We start from the raw sequence: 26,059 nt of genomic DNA, 5'->3' as shown, positions 1-26,059 counted from the left end.
CCTTAACACTTTTTTTTCCAAAATATATTTATTAATTTTATAATGTTACCAACAGTTTTTTATATATATATATATATATATATATATATATATATATACACACACACACACACACACACACATACATACACTTAGACATTCCTATTATCTTTCAAATATTAATTGCTTTAGTTGGAATGATAGTGGGAAATGAACTCAGTGGTATTCACCACTGAGCTACATCCCCAGTTTTTTCCTCTGGGATTACAGGCATGTGCCACCCGACCTTGCTCTCAATTTTTTATAATAGGCATTCTAAAAGCACTGCACAGTCTCCAGGAAATCTATTTGACTAATGCATTAAATCTGAGAGGCAAGTTTATATGAATGAGCCAGTGTAGGAATGTTATGTAAACATCTGTTGGAATAAACGGGGATCTGTGGTTTCTAATCCTTTTTCTGAAACACTGTTGGGTATCATAGTTCATAAAAGTTTTGGAAAAGCAATGTAAATTTATTTGTTTGCAATCTGAGGAGATCTGCACATGCTAAGTCACCTTCCAGAGCTTGGAACTTCTGGAGATAGTAACTTGAACAAAAATATGTTATAGTTGAGAGGCTCAGTGCAGAAACTCCTTCTAGGAGCAATTGGTAGTTCTGGCCTTATTACTGGGGTGAGCAGATGTGGGGCGGTACTCAGGAATTGGTAACATCTCACTCAGTATATTAGTGGTTTACTGTATTTCTGTCTATTACACCCATACTACAAGCTAGTGAGAAGCTCATTTGCCAGCAACAGCAGCTGGAAAAATATGCTGGCAAATGTCTTCTTCAGGTAAACTGAAAGCCTTGATTTTTGACTATTTCTTTGCCTTGATCCCAACTGATGGAACACTTGGAAAGACTTTCATGGTCCCTAAAAATCACCACATTTCTGTGGTGTAGATACTTGTGTATCACTTCTCCCACATTTTTGTTTACTGTGAGTGATATTAGGCCATAGGGATTTGGTTCCAGATGTGGTACTTTGCTCAAGACAGGACTAATGACAAGTGTACCCCATTTTTTTCTGCTGATAGAAGGTAACTATTTTCTAAATTGTCAAATGTATCTAACTAAGTCTCTGTACTTATTTATAAGTTTGTCAAAGAAACACTCATGAGTAGCTTTATATTAACTATATTTATAGATGGAGAGATAGTCCAGAATTTTAGTATTCTGCATTATCTTCAACATCATCTCCCCTTTTATTGTGTTTTGCTAAGGTTGGAACCAAGTACATTGCATATTCTGCACACACACTCTACCAGTGAACTATTGTGCCACTAGTTCCAAATTCTAAGTTTAGATTGGATAGTTTCACCACTATATTTTTCATATGTTTGCTTTTATGTAGGCTTTCTTATTGCTCAAATATCAAAAATTGACATACATATGAATTCAGATTTGATTCATGTTATGATGCATTGGTTGTAGTATTACCGTATAGTTTCAAAATACATATAAATGTCACATAAAAATAACTACTGTGTTTGGCCTTCTAAATTGGAGGCTTGAGGGTATTTTACATATATTACTTCTCAAGTTAAAAAATTATAGAAAAAATTATTTTAGCATGCTAAAATTTTTATGCAGGAATATTATACATTAAACTGAGGTAAATGGTTGTCTTTGAAATTTTATGAATTTTATTCATATATGGTGTATATAATGAAGTATTTTATGTTCTCTGTTCATTTTTATTTTGTGATAAGTTCTACATATTTTTTGGAAAACCTCTATGCCTGTTATGTGTTATGTAGATATCAATTCTATATAATATGCATGTGATATTTTGTTCTGTTAAACTAGATGTAATGAAACTAAAAACATGTCTGGTCCCTAGAATCCAATTTTTTCAAAATTAAATATTTATTTCATTTTGAATGTACCTCCACTTTCCTCCTATCACCCAAATTTCTACTACGTGAACCAACATAACTGTAGCAGTTATATGACAGCATAAAGCTACGGTTATGTTGGTCCATGTAATAGAAATTTAGGTCCATGTAGTAGAAATTTGGCTCAAAAGTACAGTAATTTCTATAACCTATGCTACTGGTTGAGGAGTATCATATATATAGTCTCTTTAAGTCTCTCTATGCATTTTTGACTTTGTCAAAGAAACACTGATAACATAAATAGCTTTTTATTAACTATATTTATAGACGCAGGGAGAGTCCATAATTTTAGTATTCTGTATTATTTTCAACATCATTCCCCCTTAATATTGGCCTTTTATTGTGTTGCTAAAGTTGGAACTGAGTACCTTACATTCTGCGCTCGCGCTCTCTCTCTCTCTCTCTCTCTCTCTATATATATATATATAGATATATATATATATATATATATATATATCTATATATATATAGATATATATATATATATATATATATATATATATTCCTAAACCAGTAGCATAGCCCATATATATATATGTGTGTGTGTATTTGACATTGCTGAACCTTTTATTGTATTCATTTATTTATATTCTCATATATTTATATTTTATATGAGCATCAAACCCAGTGCCTCACACATGCTTGGCAAGTGCTCTACCACTGAGCCAAGACCCCAACCCATATCATACATATTAAATAAACATTTTCACAAATATATAATAGAAATTTGTTTTATCTTTATTCATGAGAATTTGTTTCATGTCATCATCAATACTATGTAAATTTTGTATCTGATGTTGTTTTCTATTTCTCTAAGATGTTGAGAGTTTTGATTTTTGAATATTTCTTCTACCAAAACTGGTTATTCAAGTCTCTTGCCTCTTTTTCACTTGGTGCCTTTATTATTTTCTTTTATTAAAAATGTTTAATTATATGTGAGGTTATTAATTGTTCCACCTTGTCACTTCTCTTTGTACTTTTTAATAGTATAATTTATGAATAATTTTTTTATTTTAGTGTTGCCCAATTTATAATTTTTAATATATTTGTGTAACTTTTTCAAAGTAAATAACTACTGTGCTTATGGTTCTTGAGATTTAAACTGAGGGTGCCATTTCACTGATCTACATTTCCAACCATTTTGTTAATCTTATGTAGAATCAAGTTTTCAGTAAGCATCCCAGGTTGACCTTGAAATTTCAATCACCCTGTATCAATCTCTCAAAAATAGCATTAGGTGCATATACTATGACATTTTTGCTATGAATCCTTTGTTTTTGGAGCTGAGGATTTATCTCAGTGAAATGTTACCACTGAGCAATATCCCCAGCCCTTTTTTATTCATTTTTTTTTTTTTTTTTTTAGAGAAAGTGTGTCTGAGTTGCTTAGCAACACATCTTACTTAGACTGCCATTGAACTCGAAATTCTCCTGCCTCAGGCTTCAGAGCTATTGGGATAAAAGGCATGTACAAATGCACCTAGCATAAATTCCTTGTTATGTAACTTTTGACAATTAGGGTTTGAACCTATTGGTGATATACCCTTAAGACACAGCCATATCCCCAGACCATTTAATGTTTTTTTTTTGTTTGTTTGTTTGTTTGTTTTGATACAGAAATTTCCTCAAGGTGCTTAGGGCCTTGCAAATTTGCTGAGGCTATCTTTGAACTCCTGAGCCTTCAGTCTCTGCCTCCGAAGTCTTTTGAATTACAAGCATAATACCATTTCCAGCTATATTCTGTCTTTACATTGAAGAATATATTATTCCTGAAAATAATTTATATCTGATGTTAAGAAAATATATAGCTGGATATGGTGGTGCACACTTGTAATCCCATAGGCTTGGGGGACTGAAATTTGAGGATCCAGAGTTCAAAGCCAGCCTCAGCAATGGAAAGTATTGAGCAGCTCACAAAGACCCTGTCTCTAAATAAAATACAAAATAGATCTGGGGATGGTGGCTTAGGTGATGAGTGCTCCTGAGTTCAATCCCTGGTCAAAAGAAAAAAAAAAAGCATATAATAATATTTTCCCTCAATATTCCTTTGTTCCAGCACTATTCTTTGGAAAGAATGTCATTTTTTCCAATGTATAAATTGGGCAACATTAAAATAAAAATTGTATTCCTAAATGATACTATTAAAAGGTACAAAGAGAAGTGACAAGGTGGGACAACTAATAACCTCACATATAATTAGGCACTTTTAATAAAAAGAAAATAATAGAGGAAAAGGAAGAAAAGGAAGAAACTTGAATAACCTTTTGGTAGAAGAAATATTCAAAAATCAAATTATTCTATTTCCACACAGTGTGCAAGCTCTATAGTTTGTCGAAATGTCAAGTGTTTTTTTTAAATATATAAATGTTCTGTGTTATTTATACAGGTCTATTTATTCATATTATTTTGAGGTATATACTTATTTCTATAATTTCATAGTATACAGCAATGTGTGATAAAATTATCTGTTGGCCAGTGATGAACTTCAAGTAACTATAGTATGCAGCCTAAGCTTTTTGTAATACAAAAATTAGCAGTATTCACTATGGCATTTGAAAAAAAAATAGAGTATACATTTCTTGCAATGTATACCCATCATTTGAAAAAAAAATAGAGTATACATTTCTTGCAATGTATACCCATCATTAAATGAGGCACATTTTGTACAGATACATATATATATTACCGTTATGTGCAATTAAAATTTGATTGCTACATCTCAAATTTACCATATCTGTTTCAATTTAATTTGTCTTCAGAAGCACCAACCTATGACACTCTGTGTATATGTACATTTTGTATGTCTTGAAAATTTTCACTTTAACTTAGGATGCTCTGTTCTTTACTCTTTTTTACAGAATTGCCTTTTCCAAATTATTGAAATTTATGAGTTCTAGATACTTCAGTTCAACTAGTGAAGTGTGTAGATTTACTTTTAACCTCAGCTTTAGATGGATTATTATTTTATAGCTTTATTATTATATAATGGACTGCATATTTAACCCCCAACCCTGACCACTCTGAACTATTAATGTATGAGTGGAGGGGATCTCAAACTGATCCATGCACAAGACAGGAAATGGATGGAGCAGGATGCAAGACTAGTGAATAGTGAGTATGTAGGAGCCACTGTTCTTGAAAAACTATTGGTGGAATACATGGGAGGAAGGAGGAAAAGAGTAATGAAGGAAAAAGGAAAAACATGAGCAGTAGAGGAGTTCAGATGCAATGAATCTAAAATGGCAGCATGAGGGTGGAGTAGCAGTGTCTTTGGATGTAGAAATAAGATTTCGGGAGAAAGAAAAATGTAACTGTGGCACAGTTCCCAGTTGAGACAGCCAGGTGAATGGGTTCTTTGTTTATCTCTTCACATCTAGGAATAGAATTTATACTTCATATGGTATGCCTCAATAGGTAGTAAAACACCATTTCCAAGTACCTTTACACTTTTGCATGGCTACAAGCTGTCTTTGACAATTTCAGTTTGTTATTCATTCATTCCATTTTTTTTTATTCACTTTTGCTTTAGGTGTCATTGATTTTACATTCCTGCTTTATTAAGTCTTAATCCTGGTTTATGAAGATTTGATGGAAACATATCATTTCAAACAGCTCATGAATCTATCACTTTGGCATAACCCCAATCAATCACTAAAGTGGACCTCTAGGTCAAATATAACCACTGTTGAAACTTCTGTGTCTTAGGGGACACCTTAAATTAGGTGTCTCTCTTTTCTATGTTAGAGAGCAGACTAACTTTCCAAACATCAGGTAATAAACCTTGATGAGTTTTCCATAGACTCACTACTGATTTTAAATTGTTTACATTCTTGACACTGAGAGTGTCACTGATTACCTTTTTTTTCTTTCTCTCTCTCTCTCTCTCTCTCTCTCTCTCTCTCTCGTATTACATATTGAACCCTGGAATGCTTTGCCACTAAGACACATCTTCACCACATTAAAAAAAATATTTTATAAATTTAGAAACAGGGTTTTACTGAGTTTCTTAGAGCCTCACTCACTAAGCTGCTGAGGCTGGTTGGTTTTGAACTAGTGACCCTCCACCCACAGCCTCCCAAGACTCTAGGATTACAGGCATGTACCACTGTACCCAGCTTTTTATATTCTCTCTAAAGCAATCAGTCACAGCTGTAAAAATTAAAATCACATTTACATCACTCTTTCCTAATGTAGTAATGCATTACCAATTAAAATATTTTTAAAAAACCAATTTAATGAATGACTGCTGTTTTTTTTTTTTTTGTTGTTGTTGTTTGTTTGTTTTTTTCCTCAAGGATTTATTTTGTCTGCTCTTTAGGGCTTGATGAGGTGTTTTTTTCCTTGTTTTCAGAATATCAGTGTCTTCTGTTATCAAATGGGTCTATGCTAAGTGTTTTGAAAATTATGATTCTAAACATCATCCATTCCTCACATTTCCAAGACTATTGGAGGCAGGGAAGGAATGATATTCATAACCAACAAATCACTTTCAGTGCAAGAATAGTACTAGTGTCCAACTTGGAATGTAATCCAGATGCTTCAATGGTAAAGTGGTGTCAGAACCACCAACCTAGGCTTTGGGGACCCTCTAAAGCACCATCTATGGTTCTGAATCTTTTACTCTCCTTTAAATAAATTCTTGCTGCTTGTTTATACAATAAAGCATTAGGTATGAATTTTTCTGTGTTTTGAAGCATAACTAAGAATCCACTGGTAAATCTTATTCATAAATGTGTTATAGTTTTCTTCTTAATATTTACAGCTTTAGCTCTCATATTCTTCAGTAATATTCATTTCATGTTAGGTATTGTACATAATTTCATGTAAAACTTATATCACTTCTTTATATGAATTTGCAATTATACCAATCTTACTTGTGGAAGAGACTACTTATTATGATTGTGGAAGAGTCTACTTATTATTCTTGTGCAAGAATCTACTTATTCTTCATTTAATTTCTCTGACAAACTTGTCAAAATTGACCAAAAGTGTGAAGTTTACTTTTATACTTTCACTTTTCTTCCATTGTTCTATTGGTAGATCTTATTCTCATATACACTAACTTAATCTTCATATAATCATCATGCTTAAGGTGATAGGATATGTCAATATCAGTGTCACAATAGAAAGTTTTTTACTTAATTTTATGAGACAAACAAAAACAACCAGTTAGAATATTACAAACATGAAATTTTTAATGAAAAAAAAAAGGACGGTTTTGTTTTTTTTTAACCTGATTGAACCCAGGGGCACTTCTCCACTGATCCACATTCTTAATCCTTTTAATGTTTCTTTAGAAACAGAATGTCTTGAGGTTGCTTAGAACCTTACAGAGTTGCTGAACTTGTCTTTGAACTTCCTAAGCCAATGGAATTATAAATCTATGCCACAATGATCAGTTAGCTAAAGTATTTTTTGTGGTTTGAGGTGCTGGGTATTGAACCCAGGGCCTTGAGTATGCAAGGCAAGCACTCTGTCAACTGAACTATATCTCCATCCCTAATTAATGTATTTTTAAGGATGAAGATATTGTTCATTCAAGTTACTGGAAATTATCTTCACTTATTAATAGAGATGTTAGCTATCAGAGTTTATTTTCATTCTAAAATTATCATTTAATAGTTTATGATTTCTTTTTAACTTCAACTTAAACACATAACACATTTTCAGATTTATTGGTATAATTACTATTATATTTAAGGTGCATAATTGTATCTTTTGACATATGAACACTTCCATAAACTAGCTCAATAATCAATCAATATATCCATTGCCCCAAAGTATTTTCTAGTACCATTTTAATGTCTCTATCTTATGCTCTTTTATACCACCTTTTATTTAATGAATTTGATCTTATTTACTAATGTTAATACTGGACCCGAATTAAAACTATACAGATCAATGAATTATTACAAAGGGAATATACTAAATAATTACTAATTTTATCAAGAGATAGAGCATTAATGATGATACAGAAAAGTGAACTAGCCTCCTGTCTCCCTAGTGGTAACTACAACTGTTCTGTTTAAAGTATTATTTCTTTTAAATAAAACAAATAAAAAACAGAAGTGGGTTTGTTTGTTTGTTTGTTTATCTATACAAAAAAGGGGGATGGTAAAATAAAGTACCTCATTTTTTGGGAAACCAAACCTGACCCTAGTCTTGCCTGATGCTTTGCTGGTGAAGCAAATTTGAGGCATCAGAATGAAGATAGCTCACAATGAAAAGGGATAGCTCAGAATGTCAGGGTTGATATATTAAGAGTGCACTTATGAGAAGTTACCTGAGAAAAAAGGATTGGTTGAATGGGTTGAAAGAAAAAAGAGTGGATATGTGTTACTGGTGACAAGCTGGAGAGCTCAGATAGAACAGGTCAGAAAGTAGAACAACAACAGGTTTAAGTTGCATGAGCAGTGCCTAGAGAGAAAGAAATTACAAGACTTGGGAGAAAACAAAAAGTGTGGCACCTCTGGTAGAGCTCTTAGAGAGCCAAATGTGTGGCATACTACTTGTTTGATTGTACCATTAACTTTTGGTTCTTAGGGATTTCTAAATATGAGACCAGTGGTGTAAGTGTTATGCTGTCACAATATTTCCTGTATTCTCTCACTTGGGATCCGTCTTTATCTCCTTAGCATCTTATATTTCCTTAGCAGTTTTTTCTTCCTCCTCAGATTCGTTCTCCTTTTCCTTCACCAGTTTTTCTTCTACTTTGTCCATTTTGCCTATTCTTCCACTGTGTCCTTCAGATTTTTGATTTTCAAGTATGCCACTTTTTTTTATGCTTTTCACTGACATTGTTATGGGACTGGGCATAGGCTTGTAGGAATCCTAGGTACCAGAACCTTGATGTAGGAGGCCTGTATTTTGGAAGGTGGTGGCAAATGCAGTCTAGTTTGGTGGTAAAAGCAGCAGTGGCAGCTACCTGTTGGAGCATTCTAAGAATATTATGGTATATGTCCATTCTATCAAAGATTAGAATTGATGGCTTATAAGGTATAAGTAAGTAGATAGTACCAAACCAATTTTCAAAGTGGCTAAAGAATTTTGCATAGCCTACAGAATGGTTTGACAATCCATTCACTAAACATTATTGTAATTTTTAATCTTTTTAAAAAATGAGACATTTTTGCCTTTTTATATGCTGTTTTTCTTCCTGATGAGCATGCAACAGTATACTGCCTTTAGTATTAACTTATCTAAGTTGTATTGATTGATACTCCTATTTATATATTTATTTGGTAGTTAAATATTTACTCATGTGAAGTGGATTTAGAAACACATTGACCATGCTTTACTCTTTTGATATGTCCTTTTTCCTCAATAATATAACACTTCATTGATATTCTGCCTTGTAAACCTTTTGCTACATATGTAGTTTCCCACTTCATGATCTACCTTTAATCACTGGATGCACATTGATCTAAAATTTTAAAAAAGTGTCCTTCAAAGATATCAGTACAAAAAACGTACAGGGAAATATCTTAGAAATTGAATAAATGAGATAACTGACATTTGTAGATTCCCTATTCACAGTATTCAGATAGCACAACCGTATGTATTGTAAGAGGATGACCGAGGATATGCACAAAGGTTGAATGAAGTATTAGTTGGAAAAATCCAAAGCTCCATGGGCTTGGGATAGTTTTCATGGTTTGAGGCAAAAACCAGATAAGACCTGCTCTCTGGATATGGCTCGCAGCTTGGTTTGACTCTGCCTAATGAGCTTGCTTACATTTGGTTGTCCACGAATTTTGTCTCTTCAGGATTTTGGAGACAGTGCATGATGCCACTCTTTATCCATCTCACATTTGTGAATCTTTAACCTTTGTTCATCTGACCCAGGGTCCCTTCTATTTCTTTATTCTTCTGTGAATGAAATTTCCTTTTCTGTAATTCTGTCAAATACAATGTGTAAGGATAAGCTCATTGGAGGATTGGCCATTTTTTGTGCTATGGTTCCCAGATTCTGTGGTGTTTGGAACTTACAATCTGTTACAATATCACCATGTTCTATAAAAAGTTAATTTGTCTATCATTATGCTTTTGAAAGCTATATCATCATTAGAAGAGAAACAGTTGTGATCACAAGGCAAGGAATACCAGTAGCCACCAGAAGATAGAATAATTCTTTTTAAGAGCCTCTGGAGGGAGTGTGGTTTTGCTAATACTTTGATATTAATCCTTTGTCATGATAATGAAAACATCTATAATTATGTAAGAATGCATTTCTATTGTTTTAAGCTGTTATTTAGTAGCAATAAGAATCCAGGTTTTTTTTTTTTTTTTAATTGTTGTTGTTGTTTTGTAAGTTGAATTGACCATATGACCGGACTGAATCATGCTAAGGTGGTAGGTTTTTATGAAATCTTTTTTTTCTAAAACTAAGTGGAATACATTTTATTATTTGAAGTGAGCAAAAGAGTAGGACTGACCTGATTGAAATTTATCAGACTTTTATTTATTTATTTGTTTTAGATTGGCAGATTTCTTTTTGGCTTCATGTTCTACTTGATCGAGAACATAAAATTTGCTGACTTATGTTTCTTTCACTTCTTGTTATGAGTGAAAGTGTTTGTATGTTTTGGTGGTTTTGTCTTTTTGTTTCTAAATTGTTGGTACTGCTATTTGAGATTTCCTCCAATGTTTTTAACTTGGTCAAAGTAAGGGGTACTGTAGCTTTCTTGTATCTCTTGCTGTCTTAATTTTTTTCTTTTCCCAAATGAGAAATAACAGTTTGAAAAGTGGATATTTCAAGGTCACAAAAAAAGTGAACTGTGTAAAAGTAGGAAAAACGGGAAGGAATGAAAAAGCCAACCAAGTGTGTGTTCTTAGTTGTGGCCAATTGAATAAGGTGGTGAGTTTCTACTTGAATGATCTCTAAGGTGAGCTGCCATTTGTGTAGATAAAAACTTGAATCAAGTCTTAATTTGTCTATGTCCAGATAGAACTGTTTTTCATTTCTAATTTGAGTATTGTCACCATGGGTATTCATGGATCTCTGCATTTTTTACTGTGTAGTGTTCAGTGACATTGAAACCACAGTAAAATTTTCCTGTAACTTTAAAAAGATGTAACCAAAATATTCAGTAGAACATAATACAGTCAGTATAATAAATAATATATCCTGCTGTTTAAATGGTTTCTGACCTTGTAAATAATGAAATTTAAAATTTATACTAAGGAATATGTGGCATATAGGATAGAAAATCTTCCCCAAAGTACCCATCTAATATTGTAGCAAAACATCACTAATACATTTTTATAATTATTTCCTCAGCATTATTTATTAAATTCGTTCCTGGAATATCATTGTCACACTTGTACTTCCCTGCCTAAGTTTTATGTTACCATTTTTTTTTCTTTTTTTATACCAAGGATTGAACCAAAGGATGTTTAACCACTATGCCACATCCCCAGCCCTTTATATATATATATATTTTTGAAGTTAGGGTTTACTGAGTTTCTTAGTGTTTCACAGAGTTACTGAGACTATGTTTATACTCATGATCCTTCTCCCTTCTTAGTCACTGGGATCTTACGCATGTGCCACCATGCCTGACATATATTAGCAATCTTATGATTAATACTTTTTCCTCTTAGATTTTTTAAAATATATATTTTAGTTGTAGGTGGACAAAATACCTTTATTTTGTTTATTTCCATGTGGTGCCAGGGATCAAACCCAGTGCCTCATGCATGCTAGGCAGATGTTCTACCACTGAGCCACAACCCTAGCCCTTCTCTTAGGATTTTTTTTTTTTTTTTGTAACCTATGATTAATTTGAACACAAATTTTAGAGTGTATTTTGGAACTTACAATAGATAAATGTAGACATTTATAGTAGTTGCACAAAGGATACAAGAAAATAAACAGTCTGTGGTAAGGTTTTTTTATTTTTTGTATTTAGAAAACTCATATAATATTAACTCTACTTAAATTGAAATGTTAAGATGCAAATTATAATCCTCATAGCAACAACTAAAAATAGAATAGAGTGTCATTGAAAGACTAGTAAAGAATGAACTGAGTAGGATAGTTATTTGTTTAAGAAGTTTCATAGGCCCTGTAGTCCTAATGGTCCAAAAATAAGAAATAGTTCAAATGTTCTTGAATGTTGAAATGAACAATTTGTAGTGCATCCATAAAATATAATAGTAGTAATCAATACAAAGGAACACATTATTGAAACACACACTCTGATTGATTCTTACAGATACAGTATAATTTAGCAGCTGGATTTAAAATTATACTACATGGTTTCAGGCAGAATGAAGGTATGGTAAAATATCCAGTATAGTATCTTGCTTCTGGGGAACAAAAAGTTTTGTGGGAAAGAATATAGTTTTCTTGAGATGATGTAAATATTCTGTGCTAAAAAGCAGTGAAGGTTTTTATTAATGTGTTTGTCAAAACTGTACAGTTGATATTTGTGACATTCAAGATATGTACATATGATCTCACCAAAGAATGAATATACAAGGAGTGGGACTGGTCTAGGTTGGGGAATGATCAGAAGCATAGAAGAAATAAATATGTCATTGTAATAAGTAGATGTTGAATCTAGATAACTTATAACATTCACTTTATTTATATACATTTTATATTTATGTGAGAGCACATTTCTGTGCTGGTTCTTAAGATCCTGTTTGATTTTGGATATCATAGATGGAGAAAGTGATTTATTCTGTCTTTTCCAAATATGTTTAATTTTAGATAATTTCTGAACCTTTACATAAATGCTTTGTATGTTTTTTATATGTATATCATATTTCAGTGAAAATTTTGAACGTTATATTTGTGAAATAATTAGGTATATGAGAATAACAGCAACAATTTGTGATTTGGTTCAAATCTCAAGTTGTATATATTTATTCTTATTTGGTGCCGAGGATCGAACCCAGTGCCTCACACGTTAGGCAAGCACTCTACCACTGAGCCAGAACCCCAGCCCTCACTTTAGATTTTAATATTTTAATATTCTCAGGCATTTATCCGTGTTCTAACGCTTGGATGTAAGTCTTTTTATTTCAGTCACAATTTGGTAAGCATTCTATTATTTATTTATTTGTTTGTTTTGTTTATTCTTCTCCATACTGGAAGTGGAATCAAGTGGTGCTTTAACCACCGAGTTATAGCTTTATTTACTTATTTATTCATTTTATTTTGAGACAGAGTCTTATTAAGTTACCAAGCCTGTCTTGAACTTTCAATTCTCCTGTATCAGCCTTCTCAGTTTCCAGAATTACTGTCATGCACCATAACACATCACTTAAAACACTTTCTGTAATAATTTTCCCCAATAAAATTCTTTTCTGCAATGATATTGTTCATGAAAGGCATTAAGGACTGCATCCTGTGCATGGTGTATTCTCACCCCGCCCAAACACATATCTTTTGGTACCAGTGATTGAACTCAATGCACTTAACCTTTGAGTAACATCCCCAGCCTTATTTTTTATTTTATTTAGGTACAGGGTCTCACCAGGTTGCTTAGTGCTTCACTGTTGCTGAGGCTGGCTTTCAAATCATGATTCTCCCTAGCCACTGGGATTACAGGCATATGCCTCTGTGCTCAGCCTCAATAAGTTTTAACTGGGTTTAATGAGAAAAAAAAATGACTATCAAAGATCAATTTATGCAAAGGATATCCATTAGACAATGAAGATCATTTGATTTGGATAACTGACCCCTAATGGTTCATGTATTATAGCTTGGTCCACAGGGTATTGGATGTGGTGGAAATTTACAGGTAAGGCATAGTGAGTGTTGTTTAGTTCATCGTAGAGTAAGGACTTGAAGGAAATTGTGGATCCCTGTGGTATTTAAGTTTAGTCTTTCCATGTTCTCCTGCCATAATGTGCTGCCTCACCTCAGGCATAAATCTTAAATACCAATTATTTATCAACAAAAATCTCCAGAACTTTCATTCAAAATAAGATTTTTCTTTTTATTAGTTGAATATCACAGGTATATTTTAAAGTAGAAAACCCTGACTAACAAATTGGGTGAGTCTGAAAGACCAAAGTCATGACCAAGTATCTTACATGTATTTGCAACACTTTCATGAAAAGATGTTCATTCAAAGAATTGGATTTTAGTTTTGCTACATATGCTAATATCTTCCAAATTAAAATAAAACAAACAAACAAAAAAACTCCACTGAATCCTAAGTCCCTCTCTCCAGGAATATAGATTAAATTATTTTAATGAAATTTGGATTAGGGGAATTTGAAGAGCCTTTCAGGTGACTTTACACTTCAACCAGACTGGGAACCATTGGTTCACAATTGAAAATGTACTAACTCTGTGTGGTTTCTATGTGTGTTGTGTGGATTTGGGCATTTTAGCCTTTTTAGGTGGTGGTTCTTAAAAAAGGGGTTTTCCATGTTGGAAAATAAATAAATAAATAAAAGGATGATTTTCTTACATACCCAGCTGTTAAAACAAACAGCTGATGGAGAAAATTTCTTCTCAGTAGATCTGTCTTGATCTCTTGTTTTCATACTAAGAAATTATTCCATGCAAAGAATTTCTAGGTTTAGCATAGTTTAAAAATTATAAGTAGACTGCAAATAAAAAAAGAATGAAAGAAGTTACAGATATATTATGTGTTTTATGTACATTTTAACTAGTATTCCATAATCATAAATAAACAAATGAATCATTTACCTTCATTTCATAAACATAGCCCAAATCTATTTACCTAAACTTTTCCCTATTTTAAAAGAGTCTTCAGTGTTCTCTTGAAAGTGTTTTAATAGTAAAAAGTAGTAAAGGATGTGAAGCTAAAAAGAAAAATTGTGCTTCTATTACAAAGTTGTCATTCTTTAGTTCCACAAATTCCTAGAAAAGTTGCATGATTATTGTGGCCTAGCAAAATCTTTGAGTTTTTGAGTTAGGCTGTAGTGATTCTGAATCTCAAACCTGGCTAGCTTGTTAGAACATATGGTCTTATAAACTTTTATGAATTTAGAATAGTTACATAAATGTCATCTGAAAGAAAAGGAAAGGACTAGGGATGTGGCTCAAGTCGTAGCGCGCTCGCCTGGCATGCGTTCGACCCAGGTTCCATCCTCAGCATCACATACAAATAAAGATATTGTGTCTGCCGAAGACTAAAAAATAAATATTAAAAAGTCTCTCTCTCTCTCTCTCTCTCTCTAAAAAAAAAAAAAAAAAAAAGGAAAAAGGATATGAACTGCAAAAATAGCTCCAGTTTTTCATCCTCCCCTGTATCCAGGCCATTGACAATGTTTTTTTGTATTTGTTCTTATTGACAAGTATATGTTTGCCAAGACTTGAATCTAGAATGGCTTATATATTACAGCCAGCAAAATAGAGTGAGTAAGTGTACTGGTATAATGCCTGTGCCTAAAGGTCTTGAATTATCCCTGATTTTTTATTGTAAAGCCTAACATCTCAAGGTGAAGAAGCTCAGATTAGGCTTAAGAAGGAGAAGATGTCACATGAATGAGAATGAAAATGCCTCAGTGGACCACAGGGCTACCATATTAAGTAGCAGAGTATATGCCTAAAGGAGCCTAGATGAAATCAGAAGTATAGCCCAGCTAAACCCAGTCTAAATTGGGTTTACCCACTTACTGATCATTTTAACCCTGAATTATTCTGTTTGGGATAAATTCTAATATTTGATAGCTCATCAACAAATATACCCAATGGAAAAAGGGTGCCAGAATTTAATACATGCTGATTTCAAATTAACTGAGTAGAAATAGGAATGCAAGAGATACTAATTTTATTTTTCCTAATTTAATGTTGAAAGTCCTATTAAATGATTTTTAATTATGTAGACATGCATATATACATGAAAATATGTTACTGGTATTTAAACTCACATTATACTCTATACTAAAACAAAATAAACAAACAAACAGCAACAACAACAACAACAAAAAAAAAACAGACAACCATAGCACACATCTAGGGTGAAGGCCCAATGGCAAAGTAAGAAATTTTAATATCTTCTTTCACATCTAAATTTTAGTGTCAAATCATAGACAGATCTAAAGACATAAGGGTCCTTTCCCTTGGGTTCACGTAACACATTGTTTATAGTTTAATATCTGGAAGGAGTTGAATCTTACCAGGCAGCATTTGGAATACTTTGCTTGCCTTTGGGGACTCTCATCTCATAGCACCCTGCTGTGTCTAATACAAATTGTTTATTTAAAATTTGGTTCAAAGAAGGGGATTTGAGAAGGAAAACATGTTTTCTCACCTCTGATAGGAATGGAGGTTTCATTTCATTTTCTGAGGTCATGGGAACCAGAATGCTCAGATACACACTTGCAATGTGGCAGTCATTTGCCACATGTATTTAATCAGTTCAATCAATCTGATTTTCCTGCTTTTTTTAAAACATGTATCCATTTCCTTTCTTAGTTAAAATAACTGACCACCCTGCTCTGAAATTTCTTTTAATTTCACACTTTATTTTAACCTTTGTATTACTTTTTTTGATAAATTATAGGTCAGATAAACTTGGGCAAACCCAAGGAACTACCATATACTGGAGGTTTGAAAAAAAAATGTCCTCAAAAATTAAAACTATTCCTGGTTTCATAGATTTTTTTTTCTTATGAGGGATTGATCCAGGAATGCTTAAATATTAAATCATATCCTCAGCCCTTTTTTATATTTTATCTAGAGACAGGATCTTGCTGAGTTACTTAATGCTTTACTAAGTTGCCAAGGATGGCTTTGAACTTGCCATCTTGATGCCTCATCCTCCCATGTTGGAATTACAGGCATGTGCTTCATAGATTATTTTGAGTTTTATGAATGAAGGTATGAAAAACTCTTGTATTGTTATTTATATATTTTAATGGAGAAAGAATTCTTATTGCAACATGCTATAATAATAAAATGCATAAATTCTTTAAATATTTGAATTTGAATTTATGAGCAATATTTTTTCTTTAGTGTTCTACTTCAGTAATATTCATCAACTTTCTTTGGACCATTGGCATTTGCATCACTAGAAAGCTTGATGCATATTCAAACCTAGACTGCACCCCAGAAATACAGAATCACAGTCTGTTCTTTAATAAATTCTTCAATTCATGGTTGTACACATTAAAATTGAGAAGCACTCTTCTTAACTCAGTATAAAATTCTCTTCTGATAAATATGCATAATTTATCTTATAAAATATAAACATAACAGTTAAGATATATATTCTGATGTTTGCCTTAATTTTGCATTTTATTTCATGGAAGTGTAGTATATACACTGATGTTTTTGTTCCTTGTTTATTTTGTATTTATTTCATTCTCTTTTGAATACATTTTCTTTCCTCAAAGATAGGTAATACATTAGAGTGCTCCACTCTGTTGAATTATTGAGGTCACTCTCCTATGTTAGAGCCAGTTCTTCTAACTCTCATTACAACTTATGTCAAATTAAAATCATCAATTTATTACAACTTGTAACCAATTAAAACTGTCAATTTATTACAACTTTTGTCAAATTCAAACTCTGCCAACCATGATCATAAGATTGATGTTATATGTATTTATTTATTTTTCTTTCAGGAACCATTAACATTTAGGGATGTGGCCATTGATTTCTCTGAAGAGGAATGGAAATACCTGAATCCTGCTCAGCAGAATTTATATAGAGATGTGATGTTAGAGATTTATAGAAGCCTGGTCTTTCTGGGTGAGCATAAATTTCCTTCTGAATCCCTAATTCATTATCAATAGGTATTTTTCTTCCTTTATAGAATATATCTTGGCAGCTTCCATTCCACATGATAAAATTTCAGATCCTTCTTTTTAGAATAAAGATCGGGCATTGGTGTAGAAAAGAAAATGTTAAAGATTTTTCTTTTTATGTTTAATCTATATTTTCTTTACAGTTTTGATGTTTCAAAGCAGTCCTCACAATCTAGAGACTGAAAATGCTTCCAAAGAATATTGGTGCTTCTCCCAGGAAAAACATTATAAATAAATAATTTTCTGGAATCTCCTGTTTTCTTTTTATTCCTAAAGAGGACAACATTAAGAACTATCAGTAATTACAATGAGATTACCAAAATGTATCATATTCCATTTTCCAATAAAGTCATCTTGCTGTATTTAAGACTGCCTTGGTCACTGTTCTGTCCCAAGAAATAACTGTAGAATTTGAAAGAAAATTGACAAGTGGGTAGAAATCAATGAAATCAATGAAAAAAATAATAAACTGTCAAAGAGGAAGCCACAGTTTAAAATGTTAATTGAGAAGCTAAAATTCAACAGAAATGCTTTATACAAACCTCGGTTTATTTATTTATTTATTTTTTGCAATCAGTTAAGAGCATACCCTGCCCTGTATTTACCATGCTTCCTAATTCTAGAAGCTCCTTCTTGTTCTCCAGTAATCTCACTACATTAAAATTAACAAAGTACTCCCTAATGCCTTTGAGGATTTGCATTATCTGACAGAAGTTTATTGATCTTCCCAGGGTGGGGGGATGCACGGGGGTGTCACTAGAAAATCTGTGCATATGTCTGAACAATTCTAAGTTAATTCATTGTAATACATAATATTGTAGAACAGTTTCTCTAAAGTTTATCTACTCAAATTTTTTTTATCAGAGCTTTTTATACAGGATTATACTGCATTTTCTTTGAAATATTTTTTGCCATTTTATTAATAGCAATGATTCATAATGCCTGTTCCTTGTGGCTATATAAGTATAGCTGAGAATTGAAATTTAAAGAGAATTTTTTTAAGTAATAGTTATTAAAAATTTTGTGGGTTAAATTTTCTTTTATTCTTGTGTCTCTTTCTGAGTTCCACTCTAAAGTAGCTTCAGTGTTGTTCAGTACATTTTCTCACATTGGTGATTTTTTTTTTCATTTTTATTCCCATATGTTATAACTGAATAGAAATATTCATGACTTCTTGCTTTAGGACAATATTAAGTAAAATTAAAATACACATAATCTATGTCCCTATTTTAAATTAAGTTATATATGCTTTTACATACTAGTGTAAATGTTATTCCTATTTTTTTATGATTTATATATAGTCCTTATATGAATAGTCAAATAAACAAAGTAAACATTTATCTAAATTTTATTATATAAATACATATAGATGTGTATGGATACTGCAGATTAAAATCAGGGTTGCTATAATACTGAGATACATCTCCAGTTTTATAGTTTTAATTTGAAACAGATTCTTGCTAAGTTGCTGAAGCTGGTTTTATATTTCCATTTCCATTTCCCTCCCTCAGCCTTCCCAGCAGCTAGAATTACTAGCATATTCATCATCTCTACATAAATGAATTTGTTCTTTTATGAAGGAGTAAAACATTAGCATTTCAAAGGTAGCTTACAAAGATTTCCACAATTCTGTTTATCTTTTATATATTTTTCAAATTTTAATTTTGATCAAAACCATTAACTAACTTACTTATACTTAAACCTACAGTCTTACATTCAAATTGTTTTGTAACATATTTCTAGAAAGTTTATTTTTATACAAAAATAAAATTTATTTATCCCCAAAACAAGTGCTCACGTGTCTGTCACCCTTCCATCTCAGACACCATTCCTTCTTGCTTGCCCTAAAATTGAGGGCTAATTACTCTCAGTTTTGTTACATATGTCTTACTCGTCTACCTTCATGTTGAAATAAAACTGTTGAATATTGTAGCTTTCATTATTTTTATATCAGGATACATTTTCTTTATTTTGAATGTTTAGTTATTTATGTACCCTGGATACTCCATACAGCTTTTTAAGTAACTTATTTTTTCCTGCTAAAATAATATTGAGTGTTTGATAGTTGTTTTGTGTTATTCTTAACTTATTAAATCACTTTGTGTGGTATAGGGCCTTTTTTCTTCTACCATGGATACTTAACAACTGAGCCACATGCACAACCCTTTTTAATTTTTATTTTTGAGACAGAGTCTTGCTAAGTTTCTAAATCTGGCTTTGAAGTCACATTGATTAATTTTTGGTTACAAATTTTTTTTTGGAGTCCCAACTAATTATAATAGAAAAAAATTCCAGTATTTAATAACTATTAACATTTTTTTTTGTTCTTTTTACCTGGTCCCTTTGGGATAATATTTCCATAAACTATTGAAAAGATGTTCGTTCGTTCATTCATTCTCTCTCTCTCTCTCTCTCTCTCTCTTTTGGTGGTATAGTGAATTCAACATTTGGGCACTCAAACACTGAGGCACATTGCCAACCCTATTTTGTACTTTATTTAGAAACAAGGTCTCACTGAGTTGTTTAGCACCTCACTGTGGTTGAAGTTGGCTTTGGACTCACAGTCCTCCTATCTCACCCACCTAAGCCACTGGGATTACAGGCATGCACCACCACCACACCCAGCAAGATTAACTCTTAATGTAATTGACTCTTTTTTTAAATTTTTTTTTTTTTAAAGAGAGAGAGAGAGAGAGTTTTATTATTTATTTTTTAGTTCTCGGCGGACACAACATCTTTGTTGGTATGTGGTGCTGAGGATCGAACCCGGGCCGCACGCATGCCAAGCGAGCGCGCTACCGTATGAGCCACATCCCCAGCCCTGTAATTGACTCTTAATGTAATAATACTTTTTAAAATTTTCTATTCCCTGTTTGCTATTCCAATACTATTTTGTTCCTTCCTTTGCATTAATTGGGGATGGATGTCCCCTAGTATTACTTGGTTGCTTTCAATCATGTCGAATTCTTTCAGTGTTTGCCTTCTATATTTGGAAAATATGATTTGTGCTACACGTGTACTTATTACTATTGTATTCTAGAAATTGGCCACATTTATCATTATATAATATTCTACTTTGCCTCTAATTATTTCTTATATTATCATCTGCATAATTTTGAATGTAATATTCTTTTCATCCTTTTGGTTTTAGTATATTTGTGACCTTATATCTAAAGGAAAACTCCTGTAGACTTAGATCTGACATAAGTACACATATTTAGGTTTAATCGTATTGGTTACATTATGTGTTCTGATTAGTTTTTTATAATAGTTTATTTGTACTTAAATTACTGATGAGGAAGAACTTACTACTGTAGCTTTTGAAGTTTGGCTTATTTCTTATAGTTTTTCCTACTTTTAAAAAAACACTTTAATTTGTGGTTCATATATTTTTTAGAGTAATGTTTTGATACCTCCCTATTTTTCTTTATATCTTCTATGACAATTTCTTTCATAAATTTGAAGTCACATAAAAGTTCTGCAAAGACAGTAGAATGAGTTGAGCATAATGTTTTCATGTTCATGTATGAATCATGACCAGTGTAACTCTACATCATGTACAACCAAAAGATTGGTAAATTATTCTCGATGTATGTATGATATGTCAAGGTACATTATACTGTCATGTTAACAAAAATGAACAAATAAGAAATAAAATTACTTAGTTTGCACTTTATTCTAAACTGAACTAACTTTGGTTTCTTATAAAAATCGATGACTTTGCATGTCTTGTCATGATTTGTTATTCATATCATAGCCGTTTTATAATCTATACCAATTAACAGAGATTTGTGATAATTTTTATGCTTTAGTCTTTCAAATTCTGTAACAGAATTGAATGTTTTATGCACCACCATGATAGTAAAGTGGAATTTACATTTGTGTATACTTTGCTTTTCTCCCTTTCAAATTTTTATGATTTATACTGTTGTGTAACTTTATTTTATTGAAAGAATTTCCTTTAGTGTTTCTCTTAGAACAGGTCTAAAAGTGAGGAAATATTTGAGCATTTACATATCTTGATAACCTGTATGTTTCTTTAGCTTCAAAAATAGTATTTGTGTATACAGAATTCTAGATTAGTGTCTTTTGTCTTTAAACACACATGACTACATGCTCCAATTTTTTTTCTGGAAGACGTCTGCTAAGAATTCAGCTATTAAACTATTAGAAGTATCTTTACAGATGACTCATTTATTTTTCTGGGTTCTATCAAAAATTTTTCTTGAAGAGTTTTAAAAAGTTGAGTATAAATGCTTTATCTTGAATCTTTTAATTAAGATTGTTAAATTTGATATTTTTTCTCCCACATTTCTAATTTATCAGACATTGTTTTTTAAAGAATATTTCTAATACAAAATTTTCCTTTTTTCTATTGCTAATTTTTTTAAACTAAATTTCAGTCACTTTTCTTCATTGTTAATTAGTTCATTAATTATCAATCAGTTGGCTACTTGGCATTCTTTAGATAATTAACGACTCTCAATTTCCCAAGTGTCAATTTATAGTGTTATATAGTGTCTCTGCTTGAGTTAATTTTCTCTTTTTGTGTGTGTGTTGTTAGTTTCATTGATGTTTTTCCCCTTAAAATCCCTTTAAAAATACATGATTATAGTCATTTTGCAAAAGGTTTGAAAGTTACTAAATAAACAAAAATTGGTTAGATGCAATGATACATAACTGTAATTTTAGATAATTTGGAGACTGAGGCAATAGAATTGCAATTTTAAAATGAGCTTCCCATCTTTCTGACATTCTGTCTCAAAACATATAAAAATTTATATATAGAAAGTCTATGGATGTAGTTCAGTGATAAAACACCCCTGTGTTTTATTTTAAGTTACATTTTCCCCAAACATAAAAGAAAAGAAATAAAGGAGAAAGTCATTTTCTGCAACATTTGAGTCACATGTGGAGTCTGAAAAAGTTGGACTGAGAGGCTATAATTTGACAGTGTTGTCAAAACATAGTCAAAGTTTGAGTGTTGTGTTCCTGTGAAATCTCAAGATCATTTTGGAAGTGCTTACAAGTTTGTCACCATTTCAGTGTGAATTTTGTATATTTCTTTAGTAATAATGGGCTTAGATTATACTGCTTATGGATATTTTACTGACCTTGGTAAAATTTTATATATTTGCAGAGTATATTCACCACAGTCTAATAAGTGGAATAATTTGTTATTTTAATTTCCTTCAGGAATGTCTCCTCATCAAATGCTAGAAATTTCAGCAGAACAAGGAATAAAGTATTTATGCCAAACCATGAAAAATGGAAGGTATGGAATCTATGACAATAAAAATTTACTTTTAAAGAAGGAATGGAAAATTATGGGACAGAGGGAAGGTCAGTAATTTATCTTAATGAATGTAACAAATGCATGATGATTATTTAAAATGAAGTTAGTTTATGTTATTATGTAACATCTCAGAAGACTCCTCAAAGTGACAATATGTGTGAAACCACGTATATAAGCAACATTTCAGGCCATTATGAAACTATCTTCAAAATACCTTCAGAAAAATAATCATTCAGCAAGTTCTCCCAGCTTTAAAAATATAATTAGAAATATTTATTTAAATAAAAAATCAAAACAATGATTAAATACTGATTAGTTATTTTTAAAAATGATTACTGATCTATATTTGAGTGCACATTAGACTAATATCTGCAAATTATTAATATAATACTGCAGTACTCCAATCTGAAAATTGTATGGTGTGATAAAAAAGTAATTTTCTACAAAGTATAGGTGAGTTGTTTCTGTTTTAAACACATCTATAGTATTTCCACTTTCAGACATGGAAAACACTCAGATTATGGAAAAATAGAAGAATAACAGCGAGTTTCACTAGTACATTTCAGTTGACAAGAACTATTCACTAATCAAATATTTTTTTAGGTGGAAGTTTGATAATCATTGCTTTTTAAATGAAACAAGAATTCAAAAAAAAAAAAAAGAAGAAAAAGAGGAGAAGCAATTAGGTCTTTCTAGAAAACACCAAATAAGTGCACTCCTTATCTGTCATAGATGACAATTCAAGCAAAGAAAAGGCTCAAGGAATTCTTGGCACAATGCTCCCAGCATATCCAGAGTCCTTGTGACTTACAGGTCTGCATCAAGCCCCAAAAGCAGATTTGGGGGCCTTATTAAAATACTGGGAAGGCTTTTGAGATAAGTCTGGGCGCAAGTGAAGAGGTAGAAAACACTTCTGGGTAAGGAGTAGCAGGATGGGTGTTGGGGCAGATTAGGGGAGGTGAAAGACTAAAGCTTGTAAATCAGAAAATTCTGCAGAAAATTAAAACCACCATACTTAGCAGGTAAGGTGACCTTCAAAGGAGGCATGGCTCACCATCAACCATCTTCCCTGTAGGGAACAGTGTTCCAGTCTCTCTTTGGCATATCATGAGTTTTTCTACAGTTTCATAAGCACATTTTTTTAAGACACTCCATTCTGGGACTCTCACTGACTTTTGATAATTTGAGTCAAGGGCATCTATAAATTCATTTCTAATTTTAATTCCACTGGAAATGATCTTGGTGAGCATTCAGTGCTATTTAAAGGCTCATAAGTCAGCAAAATCCTCCATCTGATTGCTTCACCTTCCATAGCAACAACATCTTCAATAGAACTCCAAGTTGGAATCTGAAAAGATTTGCATATTTTGTGGGTTTGTATTGTTGTTGTTTGTTTGTTTGTTTGTTTGTTTTGTAGGATGGGGTTTGATCTTATACATAGGAAGGAAAACATTTGAAGTGTCAAATCCAGAGACTTCCTGGATCATATCCATGTCTCCAGTAAGCTTAATACTGTTGTTATAAGATTCTTCTGAAGCCATAGCCCTAATTATCTGGCCATCCCAAGGAATGTGCCTTCAACAAATGCAAAGTGTCTTCTTTCTCATTTTGGTTAGCTAGTTAAACATAGGGATTTTTAGCAAGAGTCATAGTGATAGTGATTTTTGCTAGAAAGTTAAGAATCTAACACAGAAAGGCAACTAGAGAAAAGCACTGTGATTACTGAAGGTTTTGACCAAGACACCAGCTGGCTTCTCCACCAGGAGGGGCCAGAATATGGCATGAGCAAAGGTGTGCAGCACATGTACTCATTCTGGTAAAGGAAAAAAAAAGCCTGATTCAGATGGACATGTGGATTGGCAACCACTGGGGCTAGTTAGGGAGGAGGTGGCCTTTATAAGGGTGGACTTGAGACATAATAGTATACTCCTGGGCACAGCTCAAGGGGTTAACATTGTGTCAGTATGACACAGCAAATGGAGTGTTTCACCTCCCACCCAGATCTTAGGCATTTTGTCCTCCAGGGATAGAAAACTACTGCTTCCTGTGATCTAGTCACCGGAATTTTGAAACTGACTGAATCCTTAGGCTCTCAACAGTTACTAGTGTACTCTCTGACAAAAAGCAGAAGAGAGTGCCATCACTGCAAACAACTGAAGTCCAAAAGCAACAGCAGTCATTGGGATGGCCTCATAGCCTGCTGGGGAAAAAAAATGTATATGAAGACACTGGTATCTGACCACTGCCCTCAGTTCCTATCACATTTCTCTTCAAGTAGAAGACTTTATTCTGTCTTACTCCAACTGCAAAAAAAAGGAAGCTCTGTTCATACAATCCTCCCCATATATTCACCTTGTCTTGGGAAAAAAGCATTGCCTGGTGCTTCTTTCCAATAGAACCTCTCTCTAGGTTGCAGACTAGGACAGGAAAGCATGGTTACCATATAGCAAAACTGCTTAGTCCTTAGGAAAGTAACCAAGATACTTGCAAAACATTCTTTAATTATGGGAACCAATATTTATTTGTTTGTTTGTTTTTGTTATAGCAACATATAAACTGTTTCTGTGATTATTATGCATCACAGACCTGGCTGTGTTCCAGGAGGTTGAAGGCAGGAGGCACTTAACAGTTACTAGTGTAGTGTCTCACAAAAGGCAGAAGTGAGTGCCATCACTGCAAACAACTGAATTCCAAAAGCAACAACTGTCATTGGGGTGGCTTTAACCTGGTTACTCAGAAATAATAATCCACAGTGGTAAGAAAGACTCTGAAAATTATTGATGTTTTTGTTCTTAAAGCCAATGTAATATGGGATTGTTCTTTCCAGGGACCAAACCCAACAGTGTGTGTGTTTGTGTGTGTGTGTGTGTGTGTGTTCACGCATGAAAGAAAACAGTATTTTAATTTTCCTGATTGGGCAACCCAGTCATGTACAGCTTTCCAATACTTCAGTCCCTAAAGGAAGGGCTTGCAATCATCTTCCAACTCAAAAATCAGTTTTTCTTCCTGATTTGTCTAAAGCTTTCATAAAAGTTTCTCTTGACACATTATTAGTGGCAGTATAATACTAAGTACCACTTGGTATTACAACATGCAACACTTTT

At 32.5% G+C, this 26,059-nt stretch overlaps 1 protein-coding gene across 3 annotated transcripts in view; it reads left to right on the top strand.

Moving 5' to 3' along the window:
* Nucleotides 1–26,059, top strand: part of LOC143408479 (uncharacterized) — a 61,169-nt gene that overhangs the window by 29,770 nt on the left and 5,340 nt on the right. For 2 of the 3 annotated variants that reach the window (XM_077109081.1, XM_076868306.2), the window contains 2 exons: nucleotides 17,477–17,603; nucleotides 22,856–22,934. In XM_077109081.1, the coding sequence (XP_076965196.1) occupies nucleotides 17,477–17,603; nucleotides 22,856–22,934 (206 nt within the window). Of the gene's footprint in view, nucleotides 1–17,476; nucleotides 17,604–22,855; nucleotides 23,003–26,059 lie in introns of all 3 variants that reach the window. The other variant, XM_077109082.1, reaches the window with a different exon arrangement.

Source organism: Callospermophilus lateralis, chromosome 1, assembly GCF_048772815.1.
Source record: "Callospermophilus lateralis isolate mCalLat2 chromosome 1, mCalLat2.hap1, whole genome shotgun sequence".
NCBI lineage: Eukaryota > Metazoa > Chordata > Mammalia > Rodentia > Sciuridae > Callospermophilus > Callospermophilus lateralis.
Note: the sequence above shows the minus strand (reverse complement) of the source record. Positions and strands in the feature narration are given on the sequence as shown.